Source organism: Rutidosis leptorrhynchoides, chromosome 1, assembly GCF_046630445.1.
Source record: "Rutidosis leptorrhynchoides isolate AG116_Rl617_1_P2 chromosome 1, CSIRO_AGI_Rlap_v1, whole genome shotgun sequence".
Classification (NCBI taxonomy): domain Eukaryota; kingdom Viridiplantae; phylum Streptophyta; class Magnoliopsida; order Asterales; family Asteraceae; genus Rutidosis; species Rutidosis leptorrhynchoides.
The window spans coordinates 627332301-627349159 of NC_092333.1; the positions used below are offsets into that span (position 1 = coordinate 627332301).

Below are 16859 nucleotides of genomic sequence, written 5' to 3' on the forward strand. Positions count from 1 at the left end.
ATGTTAGTGATAAGGAAAATGATATTTGATCAAGTGCGGGATTGACGATGAGTCTGATTATAGTAAACTTCTGGGCTTCGATAATTATAAGGCACCTAAGCTCAATCGAGGTCCTGCTCGGTGAAAGGTAATGATCGACACTCTTGCTTTAGTGAGGTTAGAAGTGGCAGAGGCAATTCGATTGAAAATGAAATGAAGAAGGTCATTGATGTAGGGGCAAAACTTGGGTATGATGAACATGTTTGCAAGGAGGTTTATGATACTATCTTAAATCGCATAGGAGTTTTGATGGTTCACTAATGAGATTGCTAACAAAGTCGGTAATAATGGAGACTCAATTGAATTGGAGAATGATGATCGTCACTATAAAACACCAAATCCCTTTGAGGTAGACAACTGTATGCTTTACAATTGTGTACTACGTACTTGTGACTCATTACTTTTTACAATATAAAATAAATTTGATAGTACTGTTTTATCACTAACATGTGTTTTTCCTTGTGCTACTACACACGAAGAACAGTGTAGTGCTTGATTCTCCATTGTCTACATCGAGGAGCTCCAAGTAGGGAGACAGATGATAGTGGTAAATGTAAGAGTGATTCCTTATTTGAGATTATTAAAGATGATACAACCACATGAACAACATCATCTGGACTTGGTGCACTCAAGATACCGAAGATGAAACCATTTTAATTTCAATAGATACATAGTTGGTCCATTTTGCTGACTCTCACTTTTGTTTTTTTACATCTCTTCTATGATTTGTGTGTTGTCCGCACTTTGAAAAAATTATTTATTTTATTAGTTGTGCTCCAGTTTGTTGATTTTTTTAAGTACTTTCTAATTAATACTTGCTTAATCCGTTTTACGCCAGTAAAAAATAAAAATAGACTAATGAAAAAAGTTGTCTAATGAACGATAAAATTTGCTTCCCTACTTGATGTGATCTTGTACTTGTGCAAGTTTATTTGTGGGTGACTACAAGCAATCCAATATTTCGGTGTACAAGCAATCCAATATTTCGGTGTAACTGAACATACAAGTTATCTTCCCATATGCGATAACCATCTCACATTTTTTGCCACTAGAATATTTATGATTTTCAGAAAATTCCTATTGGCTTCCTGTCACAAAATCTTTCATTTAGACATGATTTCCATGAAACTGTAAGTGCAAAACCGTTGTGCACTATACTAGTAAACTGATTTAATAGCCTAATTTGGAACTTGTTTTTGGTTTCCCACAGGTTATTGCTTTCGAGAATGATAAGACTTTTTTAGACTTGCTTCGGATGTAAACTTGATGTTGGAGCTGTGATGTCTTCTCATCCACTCGCTAAAGACCAGGTCTCTTATGTCTATGTACATTTTTTAAGCATATCTGTTGATTTCGGTGACGGAACTTGTTGATTGCAGTTTCCGAACTTGAAGTTTATGATGAGGAGGCCGAACCTTAAATTATTTTTTTAGTGTATTACCTAACCAAATAAGCATCATCATAGTCACGTATCTACGATAATAAAAATCATTACATCTTGGTTGACGACTTTCGAGCATTTTAAAAACCATCAATACTAGATTCAGAACTAAACTTTTCGGCAATTTCTCGTTCAATGTGAACCACCAAATTATCCGCTAGAAAGTCATCAGACATCTTGTTGCGAAGCCGGCTCTTGCATATTCATCCCTGGAAATGCTCTCGGTTGTAGAAGTTGAAACGGGAAGCGTTTAGATCGGTCGAGTTAACCTATTCAGCATATTATAGTTCTCGTGTTTTTCAGTTTCCACAAGAATTCTACATACGTCAGTAAGACTTAATGCACCACTAAGTTTTGGGGTCTTTGGCATCTCAATATTGAACTGCTAGCATAATATGTTGGATAGGTTAATTCGACTGATCTTAAGGCTTCCCGTTTCAACTGCTAAACCGATAACATTTTCAGGGATGAAAATATGCAAGAACCGGCTTCGCAAAAGATGTTCGATGACTTTCTAACAGATAATTTGGTGGTATATATTGAACGAGAAATTGTTGAGAAGTTTAATTCTGAATCTGTTATCGATGATTTTAAAATGTTAAAAGGTCGTCGAACCGAGTTGTAATGATTTTTATTATCGCATATATATGACTATCATGATGCATATTTTGGTCAAGTAATACACTAAAAAAAATTTAATGTTTGCCCTCCTAGTCATAAATTTCTTTGCCACTGTGCTAGATATTATGACAAACAATTGACGTATAGTCTTCAATTATTACTACATTTTGATTACTTATTTGCATTACTGTCGTATCTCTTTAACATATATAATGTGATTGGTTGTTTCGTAGCAGACTTGCATAGTTTCATTCTCTCTCATATTCAAATGGTAAACATGAAAGTACATTATCTATATTTGTACAAAGTGAATATTACAATTGCAGTTTGCCTCTTATATACCCATCTTCGGGTCACAAGTTCTTCTGGTGATGTCCTTGTCCACTAAAATTGAACTTTTTTTATGGCTATAAATAATGAGTAATATATAAAAAAGGAACATTCACGAAAGATGAAAGGACCTAAAACTGTGACTACGGGAAGTTAGCTCGAAGGAAGTAAACACAAAACATAAGAACTACCTAAGACCGAGCCAACTCTCAAAAACTAGAACAAGATAACTAAACAACCAAAATCATGTTATATATTAATTCAAATTAACTAAATATTGTAAGGATTTTTTGGGAGGGAATATTTTGTTGGGAAGTTTTTGGTGTGAAGATTTGGTGGGAAGTTTTGGAGGGAACTTTTTTGGTGGGAACTTATGGGAGGGAATAGTTGGCTATATACATACGTAGAGAAAATTAGAGGAGTTAAAGATAAAAATAGCGAATTTATAAGAGTCGTTTAACTCCGTCCCGAGTGGTGGTCTCGGTGATTCAATAACGATGGGAGCGAATTCCGTTATTGTAATCTACCGTTTGTGAGAGGTGTTGAGAGATACGTGATAATATTCAAGAGTGTTGTAAGGAGCGTTCATTCTTGTAATATTGTTCGTATATAGTGGAATTTAAGTGGCTTACGAGTCCCGTGGTTTTTACTCTCCCTTGAGAGGTTTTCCACGCAAAATGTCGTTCGTGTATTATTATTGACTTATACATGGTTGTGTGGTTCTTAGTGTGATGGGGATCGATCTCGAAAGTGATATTTGTGCGGGTTCGATCCTAACAAATCATACTGCAATTCTCAATAATGCCAATAAACATAACAACAAACATAACTAAACTTGAACCAGATGAAACTTTCTTCTATGATCCTTTTTGGGATCTACTGTCCAGCCATTTAACTTTCCCATCCGCAGTTTCAGCAACTTTGTCTTTACCTCGCCGAGAAGTAATAGTGTACGAGAGAACATTCGACGAATTATTTCCAATCAACGTGCTAGGCGATGGTGGAACAACAGCCTGGTCCATATTCAACAACATCATCCGCTACCACCTTCATTTTCTTCCTTTTGGACACACTGATCTTCGAAGCCCCATTATCAACTGCTTTTCTTCGACAGGAGGAACAGATACCATTGTTCAATTGTACAATTGTTCATTAATAAATCAATTAACCAACCCCATCGGACAAAAAACCTTGCTGGGAGATAACTCAATCGTACCATTGTTCATTGATAAATCGGAAAGGCTACCAAATTCAATCCCACACCCAACACGTTTTACATTTTCTGCCCCAGAAGAGGCAGCAGCAAAGTCGAGAACAACTTTGGCCGGGCTCGAACAATGGTAAAATTGAACATGTATATTGTCGTTTGACATTGTTCATAACCAGGGGGTATAAATGTAATTTTGGCCTTTTTCTCTCTTTTTCTCATTTTTTTCTTTTCATTTATAAAATACGATTAAATTTCTTATTTTTTTTTACATAATAACTATTTTCTTCCTTAATTCAATTTTATCTTTTTTAACCTTCTCATTAAAAAGTTTGTACTAATTATCGATTTGCGTATTAGTGATAAATTACTTGTTATATATCGAAATAATGTGTGGATGCAGACGATTTTTCTATCTATCGAACTTAAACTTTTGTAGACTAAGTTTTTGGATTTTTTAACTTTTCATTATACGGATATTATATTTTTTAAGATTTACATCTCATCTCCTCATACAACACTTAGATGGTATTGGGTTTTGTTGTTGTTTTTGTTGTCATTACGGATTAAATATTATAATGGGTAAACTAAAATAATGTTTAACATATACATTGAAATCATGTAATGTTGCAAACGATCTCCCGTAATGCGCTGTTACTTTTTTACGTGTCATGAATATAAGTGATGTAAACGAACTGTCTCATAGATAGTGTGAATACTAGATTATTTAAGGAATGAAAATATAAGAAAACGCCTTTTAAACATATATCGTCACATATTACATTGTTGAACCAAGTGGTCCGAATTATTGATAAAACGATAACATAAAGTAAACAAGAGATTGACAATTAAATCATATCACAATCGTTGTGGTTTTACGAAAATACGTGCAGCATTCTTTTTGTTATTTACCTACGGAACCAGTAAACACCACTTTGCTCCGCACCTTCATCAGGTTCAACAAAAATGCACTCTTTTGTTTCTCTCCAAAACGCCTTTAGAATTGGCGTATCATCGTACTTGTAGTAATCACCCAAGATTGGTTTGATCGCTTTCGTGGCCTCAACAGTATGATAATGTGGAATAGTTGAGATCAAATGATGCACAACATGAGCATTTGTAACATCATGAAAAATAGTGTTGAAGATACCATAATCTCTATCAATAGTCGATAGAGCACCTCGAATCCAATCCCATTCTCTTTTATCGTAGTGTGCAATCGAAGGATGACTATGATGCAAAAATGTGAAAAAGATGAAATGAGCGTTCATAACCAATAAAGGAGCGCCGTAGATGCAAAACAACCATGTTGCACTTGTGTTTGACGCAATCTTGTAAAGAGCGTAGAATGCTGCTAGCATTCCTGCGTCTGAAAGCCAAATTAATTTGCGTTCACTGTCGTTGAAAATAGGACTTTGGGGGTAAAAGTGACTTGCAAAACCATTATACGGCCTTCCGTGAATGTTGAAGGTGAAATAGGCAGGAAAGCTAAGAAGTAACCTAACAAATGTCATGAACAAGTTGCCTAGTGGGTTGTTTAAGACTTCGGAATAAAAGGTATCCGCTTTCCTTTTAGGGATCCATACTTCGTCGTACTCCATTGAATTTGTGTGAGCGTGATGACTACGATGACTATATTTGAACGAAAAATATGGGGTGAGGAAAGCGGAATGAAGGATGAAACCGAGTGTATCATCGAGCCATTGATATTCGCTAAAAGCATGATGACCTAAATCATGACCAATACTCCATATGCCCATAAAACTTGTTCCTTGACAAAACCAATAAATTGGCCATGCTATGTAAGTGAGGGGTTTAGGGAGGAGAGGAATGTATTTCGACCCGATGATGTAAAAAGTGAAAACTATTGCGATATCGCGAAAAAGGTAGTATGATGAAGTTGCAAGAGATCGTTTAAAACAATGTGGTGGTATGGCTTTTTTGAGATCACTAATTTCGAATGGTGTTTTTGCGGTTGGGACACGTTTGAGAACATCTTTCTCTTGGGTGACATCGTTCATTCGCCCACCGGCTCCCATCTTAGTTAACGATCTAACCTGCGAAAATGATAATAATTGATAGTACTTCTGATAGAAGTAGTGAGCTTTGGTAGTGGTTTGCTCTGATGTTTAGCTCTGTGGTACCTTTTATAAAGAACGTTGCCGTAGTTGACATATGCAGTGGTCAAGTATGATGGGCATTAGAAGTTAAAGGATGTGTAGTTGATAAGGCAAGTGGATTTGTCCTGTTGGAATATATATATTTATTCAACCATGTGAGACTACAATAAATAAAAAAAGAAGAATCAGTACTTGGTGTTATAAAATATCTAGATTGGATGTTAATTTTATTATTATTATATTTCTTGCATAGTAATATTTTATACTATAAATAGACATGTATGGTAACCATTTAAGGTGCACCATTTCTCTCGAAATATCAATATCAATATTTCTTCTCTCCTTCTTCTCTCTTTTTCTCTCTTTGTTCTTATAACCATTAAAGGTAGTTATAAGCCTACTGAATTATAACACGTTATCAGCACGAAAAGCTTAGTGTAATTAAAAGATATCTCAAACGATCACGAATCACTAATCAAGGTATGAAATTATTAATAATTTTCAGACTCGAATATATCAAATTTTGGACTACTAACATTTATATTTATGTTATTTAAGTTATATATGGTCGGTTATACCACCTGAATTATATTTCTGTAATCTAACTTTTACTAACTTCACTAACATTTATATTTATGTTATTTAAGTTATATATGGTCGGTTATACCACCTGAATTATATTTCTGTAATCTAACTTTTACTAACTTCACTAACATTTATATTTATGTTATTTAAGTTATATATGGTCGGTTATACCACCTGAATTATATTTTCTGTAATCTAACTCTTATTAACTTCACTAACATTTATATTTATGTTAATAAGACCTCATGATTGTACGCAACACGTCATTTGACAACACGGTACTTTATGTACGCAACACGTCATTTGACAACACGGTACCATGGGTCGAGATTAATTCCGATCAATACGAATACGACGGGGTCTTTATATGTTATCTAACATTTATGATTACTTATGCAATTAATCATTATTTATTTCATGCATACTAATGTTTATTCTTAAATTTATAATTTTAAAAGTTAAAATAAAAAAATAGTTTGTATTTTTATTAAAAGTAAATCTTAAAAGTTAAAATAAGAAAAAGTAGTTTGTACTTTTATTAAAAGTAAATCTTAAAAGTTAAAATACAAAAAGTAGTTTGTATTTTTATTAAAAGTAAATCTTAAAAGTTAAAATAAGAAAAAGTAGTTTGTATTTTTATTAAAAGTATATCTTAAAAGTTAAAGTAAGAAAAAAAAGGGGATGGTAAAATGGAATAGTTTTTTGTCAAAAATGAAGTATTGAAAATGAAGTGGTCTCCTTCTATAACTAAAAAAAAATATACTTTTATCAAATGAATTTTTTTTGTGGCCGACAATTTCAAACACGAGTCCGTGTTTAGTTTATCAAGAATATCTCTTGCTTTGGTGAAAGGTCACGATCACGATATCAGGTGTTGTGAAAGAATTAAAAAATTGGTCAAGTTGCCTTTTTAAAAACTAGAAAAAAAATTTAAACAAAAAGTTTTTTTTATATATTTATAATTTACGGGTAACGTAAAAAAAAGGAAGTTTTTTAAAAAAAAAAAAAAAAACAAAGAAAGTGTTTAAATGAGTTTTACAGAAAGGGGGAAAGCAAAGTAAAAAAAAAAAATTTCCAAACAAAGGTAAATGAAAGTAGGACTTAATACAAGAAAAAAGTAAACATCTTCTAGACGTGATAAAATCTATCAATGATAAGTATTAGACTTGATGAGCTAAATGTGACAAAAATGTTTCAACATGTCTTATGTTAATTTTCTAAAATAAGTTATTATTATTCCGAGTTTAACACATATACATATGTTAATTAAAAACAACCTTTTTGTTCTTATGTAGTGTTGGGTTGCAATTTTGGTTGTATGCCATAATTCCATCCAGTAGAGTGACAATAGAAAATTTTTGATGATAATCAATAAAAAACTTTTTTCCAAACTTGTCAAATGTTTTGTTAAAAACGTGACCGTTGAAAAAAGGAGGTTGAATAATAAAACTTAAAAAACAAATTATTTTTTTAAGAGTGTGCATCAAAATGGCCCGTTTAATAATGGGGAGTAAAAATATAGTCAAATTGTTTCAACGAACAAGGGTTCAATTGGATGTCTCTTAAAAAAAAATCCGCGGGTACGGGTGATGGATCCAATGGATCCGCATCCACGACCCGCGGGTGCTATCCCTAATTGTGACAAGTACAAATCAACTAAAAGTCTAAAAAATAAATGCTCTTATATGGACCAAATGTTCACAATAATTGTCTAAGCTAGATATGAAACAAATAGTTCATAAAAAAAAAAAAAAAGGGTCGTTGTGCGTTTTCGGGATGATAGCCGAAATACACTTACAAAAGTAGGTCAGCCGTCAATTCTTTATGGCCATATCAACGTAGATCAATAAAATCATTTATGGTTTTGATAAAAGATTAATTAAAAATTAATTGTTTTTTGGTCTTGGATTCTCGGTAACAAAAGCAAAGGTTGTTTTTGGTTGCCACAACAAACAAGACAGAGGTTGTTGACTTTTGTTGTTAAACATGGCACAAGTGAACAATAACAATAGATTATTGTTTTTGAAAAGAATAATGATGCGTTAATTTTATTGTATAAAATAAAATTAAAGAAAATGGTTTTCATTGTTGACTATGAACAAACGCAAACAAAGTGTTTGTGGTATTTGGTGATTAAAAAAAAAGTGCATCTAAAGCTTCTACTGAAAATAATATGCATCTAAAGCTTCTACTGAAAATTAATGTGCAAGGTACAACGTATAACTATATGGTCAAATTCATTTGAGCCTTCGGAGTCACAAGTATATGATGTATATATATATTACTCAATTAACAAAATAGTAAATCTAAATTAATTCATATGAATAGTAAAACGAAATTAATTAATTTACTATTCACATAAAAAAGCGCATATGATAAAAAGCGCATCGCATATGATAAGCGCATATGATAAAAAGCGAATATGATGAAAAGCACAACGCATATGATGAAAATCGCATATGATTAAAAGCGCATATGGTGAAAAACACAGCGCATATGATTAAAAGCGTATATGGTGAAAAGGATATATGATAAAAAAAACACATATGGTGATTTATAAAAAAAAAAAAAACACATATGGTGATTAATGGAAAGCACATATTGAAATGTCCCGTTCTTATTGATTAAAAACGTTCCATATTAATTGATTTCGTTGCGAGGTTTTGACCTCTATATGAGACGTTTTTCAAAGACTGCATTCATTTTTAAAACAAACCATAACCTTTATTTCATCAATAAATGTTTAAAAAGCTTTACGTAGATTATCAAATAATGATAATCTAAAATATCCTTTTTACACACGACCATTACATAATGGTTTACAATACAAATATGTTACATCGAAATCAGTTTCTTGAATGCAGTTTTTACACCATATCATACAAGCATGGACTCCAAATCTCGTCCTTATTTAAGTATGCAACAGCGGAAGCTCTTAATAATCACCTGAGAATAAACATGCTTTAAACGTCAACAAAAATGTTGGTGAGTTATAGGTTTAACCTATATATATCAAATCGTAACAATAGACCACAAGATTTCATATTTCAATACACATCCCATACATAGAGATAAAAATCATTCATATGGTGAACACCTGGTAACCGACAATAACAAGATGCATATATAAGAAAATCCCCATCATTCCGGGACACCCTTCGGATATGATATAAATTTCGAAGTACTAAAGCATCCGGTACTTTGGATGGGGTTTGTTAGGCCCAATAGATCTATCCTTAGGATTCGCGTCAATTAGGGTGTCTGTTCCCTAATTCTTAGATTACCAGACTTAATAAAAAGGGGCATATTCGATTTCGATAATTCAACCATAGAATGTAGTTTCACGTACTTGTGTCTATTTTGTAAATCATTTATAAAACCTGCATGTATTCTCATCCCAAAAATATTAGATTTTAAAAGTGGGACTATAACTCACTTTCACAGATTTTTACTTCGTCGGGAAGTAAGACTTGGCCACTGGTTGATTCACGAACCTATAACAATATATACATATATATCAAAGTATGTTCAAAATATATTTACAACACTTTTAATATATTTTGATGTTTTAAGTTTATTAAGTCAGCTGTCCTCGTTAGTAACCTACAACTAGTTGTCCACAGTTAGATGTACAGAAATAAATCGATAAATATTATCTTGAATCAATCCACGACCCAGTGTATACGTATCTCAGTATTGATCACAACTCAAACTATATATATTTTGGAATCAACCTCAACCCTGTATAGCTAACTCCAACATTCACATATAGAGTGTCTATGGTTGTTCCGAAATATATATAGATGTGTCGACATGATAGGTCGAAACATTGTATACGTGTCTATGGTATCTCAAGATTACATAATATACAATACAAGTTGATTAAGTTATGGTTGGAATAGATTTGTTACCAATTTTCACGTAGCTAAAATGAGAAAAATTATCCAATCTTGTTTTACCCATAACTTCTTCATTTTAAATCCGTTTTGAGTGAATCAAATTGCTATGGTTTCATATTGAACTCTATTTTATGAATCTAAACAGAAAAGTATAGGTTTATAGTCGGAAAAATAAGTTACAAGTCGTTTTTGTAAAGGTAGTCATTTCAGTCGAAAGAACGACGTCTAGATGACCATTTTAGAAAACATACTTCCACTTTGAGTTTAATCATAATTTTTGGATATAGTTTCATGTTCATAATAAAAATCATTTTCTCAGAATAACAACTTTTAAATCAAAGTTTATCATAGTTTTTAATTAACTAACCCAAAACAGCCCGCGGTGTTACTACGACGGCGTAAATCCGGTTTTACGGTGTTTTTCGTGTTTCCAGGTTTTAAATCATTAAGTTAGAATATCATATAGATATAGAACATGTGTTTAGTTGATTTTAAAAGTCAAGTAAGAAGGATTAACTTATGTTTGCGAACAAGTTTAGAATTAACTAAACTATGTTCTAGTGATTACAAGTTTAAACCTTCGAATAAGATAGCTTTATATGTATGAATCGAATGATGTTATGAACATCATTACTACCTTAAGTTCCTTGGATAAACCTACTGGAAAAGAGAAAAATGGATCTAGCTTCAATGGATCCTTGGATGGCTCGAAGTTCTTGAAGCAAAATCATGACACGAAAACAAGTTCAAGTAAGATCATCACTTGAAATAAGATTGTTATAGTTATAGAAATTGAACCAAAGTTTGAATATGATTATTACCTTGTATTAGAATGATAACCTACTGTAAGAAACAAAGATTTCTTGAGGTTGGATGATCACCTTACAAGATTGGAAGTGAGCTAGCAAACTTGAAAGTATTCTTGATTTTATGAAACTAGAACTTTTGGAATTTATGAAGAACACTTAGAACTTGAAGATAGAACTTGAGAGAGATCAATTAGATGAAGAAAATTGAAGAATGAAAGTGTTTGTAGGTGTTTTTGGTCGTTGGTGTATGGATTAGATATAAAGGATATGTAATTTTGTTTTCATGTAAATAAGTCATGAATGATTACTCATATTTTTGTAATTTTATGAGATATTTCATGCTAGTTGCCAAATGATGGTTCCCACATGTGTTAGTGTGATGACTCCGTCAAAACACTTAACGGCTCCGTCACTTGGTCCCACAGCTTGATCGAAACTCTATATGAATTTAATAAAACAACCTTGCATTCTTTATTTAAAAATGATTTCCTATAAAGGAAATCTACTAAAATGTATAAGTTTAGAAAAACTATACAATAATACTTTAACCAAAAGTTGACCAAAACAAAGTCAACAAACAACCACTATTTAATGTAACAAAATAGAATGCAAGTTAATGTTTAACAAAAGCTGCCATCATAAATATGCAGACTCTCTAAGCACAGCGGAAGCAATCAATCATGAACCTGAGAATAAAACATGCGAGTAACTGTCAACAAAAATGTTGAGTGAATTATAGGTTTAATATTGCCAACAATATTTAATTTAAACAATAAAAATTTATGTTTGAAAACATAAAAGTCCTTTTTAAACCACCAAATTATATGCTAGAAAACATATAATAAAACATTATTCCATTTTCCGTGAGCCACCTGGTAACCACTTAACCCTTTATTTACCCTTGCCAAACACAATAAATAATATACACCAAACAAGTGTATCTACAACAAAATACGAAGTACTAAACATTCCGATAACAAATTGCTAGCGCGACTAGCTCGAAATGGGGTTGTCAAACCCGATAGATCTATCCATAGGATTCGCGTTCACCAGTAGAAACCAGTGATTACAGTTACCAGACTAGGGAATATTTTTGTTCAACTCACAATGAATAATTTAAACCAACTTTCACTTGTGTCCAGAATATAAAATAAATTGCATGTATTCTCATCCCAAAAGATTTAAAATATAAAAATGGGACTATAACTCACCTTAATAGCAAACGAAGTAACCACACAAACATGCGAACAGCAAATGAAGTAAAGTGATCAGGAATGATCACAACGCCGACCTATAAATAAAGCAGGTCGATATAAATAACTAACTTAGGTCAAGTCTTAGTATGATAGCTATTGTACATGTTGCAAGTAGACATAGAACAACACTCAAAATGCATCGGTTTGATCGGAACAGCGTACGGACACACACTTTCTATTTTTAGAAAGTTTCTATTTTTGGAAAGTTTCTATTTTTGGAAAGTTTCTATTTTTAGAAAGTTGCTATTTTAGGAAAGTTTATAAGTTAGGAAAGTTTCCTTAATTAGAAAGTCAACAAAAGTCAACTAAAAGTCAAAGTCAACCAAAAGTCAACTCAAAAGTCAACCTTAGTCAAACATAGTCAACGTTAATTTTAAAAGTGTAAGTTATAATAATAATGTAAGTTATAATGTTTATTAAAGTTAAATATGTCTAATTATGTCGTAACATAGGTTTAATGAAATTAAAATGAATTATTAAAGTTAATATAAGTTTAAATGATATAATTAATATAACATAAGTATTTAAATAAATTAATTAAATATTAGTCATAATATAAGTATTATTAATTAATAATAAATTTTAAATCATATCATAAGTATTATTAATTAATATTGAATTATTAATCATATCATAAGTTTCTAATTATAATTATTAAATCATAAGTATTTAATAATTAAATTATAATTAAATAATAACTAAGCCTTATAATAATTAATTAATTATTTAATCCTTATTATAAGTCTCATTATAATAATCTCATAATACAAGTTTAATACTTACCATAAGTATTTTCCATTAATAATAAAAGTATTATTAATTAAAAGTTTAATTAAAATTTTAATTAAATCATAAGTAATAATTAAATGATATAATAAATATATATCATAAGTCTTAAATAATAATAATTACTTTTTTTTATCATAAGTAATTAAATGATAATGAAATCCATTATTTTTATCATAAGTTCAATAGTTAATCATAAATTTTAAATCAAAAGTTCATCGGGTCGTATCTTGAGCCCCGAGTGTCGGTTTTCGGCGAGCCTTACATATATCTCTGCCTAATCAAACCACCCGACACTTTGGTACACTCAAGAACACACCAAGAACAGGCCACAAGTCGTGATATACAGCCAATACACTACTTGGAACTTCAATTTAATCAAAAACGTGTTTTAGACGTAACGGGTGATTCGTGGCTCGGATTGAGATGACCCGAACATGAAAGTTCACCCCACCATCAGTCCTAACACACTAACACACCCTAAAGTCACCAAATATGGTCACAAGGTCGGACCAAACCTGGTTCATACCAAAATCACATTCAATCTTAATAAAATACCACTTTGATCATAACTAGGGTTCCGGGAATCGAAACGACATGAATCCGGTGTCTAAAATTAATGTATTGATGAGAGGAACTCATTTATATACTTTATTTTAACTTTTATATCAGTTACAAAGTCAGAAACACACGAAAAAGCTGCTGTCCAAATTATATCAAACCGAAAACATATGTTTACGAGTAATTCTATGCATACAAACACCATTACAACAACAAGTAATCATCATACTATTAATTTATAATCAAAATACAGAAATATAATGAAAAATCAAAAGTTCTAGGGTTAGGGTTTATACCCTATTCAAGAATTGAATGGTATGAACGCGTAGAGATCGTTGTGTAGAATCCGGTTATGTGAATGACTTGATGATCCAAGCTAGAAATCAAATGATGGTGATGATGTTAGAGGTGATAGGTGACAGCCATGGGAGAGGAGGAGAGGAGAATTGAGAAAAAAAATGTGTTTAGGGTAGAATGAAGAGTAGTGATTAGGTTTTGATCAATAAAACTTCAAGTTTGGAAAAATGGCACAATACCCCCTACCCTATGGTATTTTCGGCTGAATTATGAAGGGTGGACCCCACTTGTGGGCCAACTTGATAAATGAAAGAAGTCTTGTGGCTCGAATGCCCGAACGAAGCCCGAAACGCGAAAACACCGCTACGTGATTGATTTTTCGGAGAGATAACAAATACGCGACGAATAAAATATATAAACACTATATATAATCATATGACATCAAAATATCATATTTAAGATAATTTGGATTTAAAAATCCGAAAAGCTTGACCGTTGGTTCGAAAACCGAAAAGATTCGTCGGATAGAAATCCGCGACACGTAAAAACGTATAACTTAAAATATGAATACAAATATTCACATAGCACATAATAATTAATATATTATTACAAAAATAATAATATAGGTCATAGAAATGACTTGGCACGAATAACAGTTAACGGTCGTTAAATAATTAACGGTAAAAGATAACGAAAAAAGTAGGGTCGTTACAGTACCTTCCCGTTACGGAAATTTCGTCCCGAAATTTAAGCAGGTGCAGGGGTTGACTCAACATTTGGGAACAAATGCGGGTACTTCTGCCTCATCTAATCTTCACGCTCCCAAGTGATCTCGGGACCGATTCGTTCCATCTAACTCGAACAATAGGAATTCTACTCTGTTTAAGAGTCTTAACCTTTCGATCCATAATTTCAACAGGTTCCTTAAAAGAAAAAGTAGTTTCTTATCAACATGAAGTCCCTCCATAGGAATGGTTTCCTCGGCCTCGGCCAAACACTTCTTTAAATTCGATACATAAAAAACATCGTGAACAGCACTGAGTTCTTGTGGCAATTTCAAACGATAAGCCACGGGTCCAACTCTCTCAATAATTTCAAAAGGTCCAACAAATCGAGGATTCAACTTTCCCCCTTTTACCAAAACGTATCACGCCCTTCCAAGGCAATACCTTCAACATAACACGATCACCGACCTGAAATTCAATATCGTTCCTTCTCTTATTGGCATAGCTCTTTTGCCGACTTCTGACGGTTCTCAATCCTTCCTTAATCTGTACGATCTTCTCGGTAGTCTCATGAATAATGTCTGGACCTGTGAGTTGAGCATCCCCAACCTCATTCCAACAGACAGGAGACCTACACTTTCTACCATACAGAGCTTCAAACGGTGCGGCTTTAATACTTGCATGATAGCTGTTGTTATAAGAAAGCTTAGCCAACGACAAGTATCTATCCCTACAATTTCCAAAATCAATTACGCACGCCCTCAACATGCCTTCTAACGTTTGGATAGTCCTTTAATTCTGACCGTCCGACGGTGGATGATAAGCGGTGCTCATATCCAATTTAGTTCCCAAAGCATCTTGTAAAGACTGCCAAAACCTCGCCGTAAATCGACTGTCTTGATCCGAAATAATAGATACGGGAACACCATGCCTCAAAACAATTTCCTTCAATTATAAACGGGTAAGCTTCTCCCTCGAATCAGTTTCCTTAATCGGTAAGAAATGAGCTAATTTTGTGAGTCGGTCACAATCACCCAAATGGCGTCGTAACCACCCACAACTCACAATAACTTCGTAATAAAATCCATTGTAATACCTTCCTACTTCCACTCGGGAATCTCAGGTTGCACCAAAAGTCCAGACGGTTTCTAATGTTCAGCCTTAACCTTAGTACAGGTCAAGCAGTTAACCACATACGTAGCCATATCAGCTTTCAAATTAGGCCACCAATACAGCTCCTTAAGATCATGATACATCTTTCCTGAACCAGGATGAATATAGTACCCATACTTATGAGCCTCATCTAAAACAAGTTTCGTAGATCACCAAACTTCGGAACCCAAAGGCATCCCGCAAAAATTACCGAGTGCCATCGGTTCGTACCTCAAACTGTCTACTTAGGCCTTTGACCTTCCCGTTACGAAATTTTTCTCCTTCAAGGCTTCTTGTTGAGCTGCAAGAATCTGCCTTGCGAGGTTTGTTCGTATGGTCATATTCAAGGCCCTAAACTTACGAGGTTCAACTCTCTCTTTTCGACTCAAAGCATTGGCTACAACATTGGCCTTTCCAGGATGATATAGAAGTTCAAAATCATAATCGTTCAACGTATCAACCCATCTTCGCTGTCTCATATTTAGCTGTTTTTGATCAAGAATATGTTGAAGACTTTTGTGATCAGTGTACACTGCACCCCATATAAGTAATGTCTCTAATTCTTGAGTGCGAATATAACAACTCCCAATTCTAAATCATGGGTTGTATAATTCTGCTCGTGGATCTTCAACTGACATGACGCATATGCAATAACCTTCTTTCATTGCATCAAAACACACCCAAAGCCTTGACGCGAAGTATCACAATAAACAACAAAATCATAATTACCCTTAGGTAGTGACAATATCGGAGCGGTAGTCAACTTCTTCTTCAAAATTTGAGAAGCAGTCTCTTGTTCATCCTTCCACTCATACTTCTCCCCCTTATGCGTTAAAGCAGTCAGAGGTGTTGCTATACGAGAGAAATCTTGAATGAATCTTCTATAATATCCAACCAATCCTAGAAACTGACGGATCTGAGTAGGAGTTTTCGGAGTTTCCCACTTTTCGATCGCCTCAATCTTAGCAGGATCAACTTGTATTCCCTGTTTACTAACAATGTGACCAAAGAATTGAACTTCTCTTAACCAG

General features: G+C 33.1%; 1 protein-coding gene across 1 annotated transcript; it reads right to left on the reverse strand.

Moving 5' to 3' along the window:
• Nucleotides 1–4442: 4442 nt before the first annotated feature.
• LOC139885608 (delta(12) fatty acid desaturase DES8.11-like) lies at nucleotides 4443–5677 on the reverse strand. Its single transcript, XM_071869356.1, has one exon. It carries the CDS (start codon nucleotides 5675–5677, stop codon nucleotides 4547–4549), a length of 1131 nt encoding a protein of 376 aa, XP_071725457.1. The 3' UTR covers nucleotides 4443–4546.
• Between the last annotated feature and the right edge of the window lie 11182 nt (nucleotides 5678–16859).

Coding starts and splice junctions, on each gene's coding strand:
- LOC139885608 (XM_071869356.1), bottom strand. CDS start 5,677: ATGGGAGCCGGTGGGCGAATGAACGATGTCACCCAAGAGAAAGATGTT.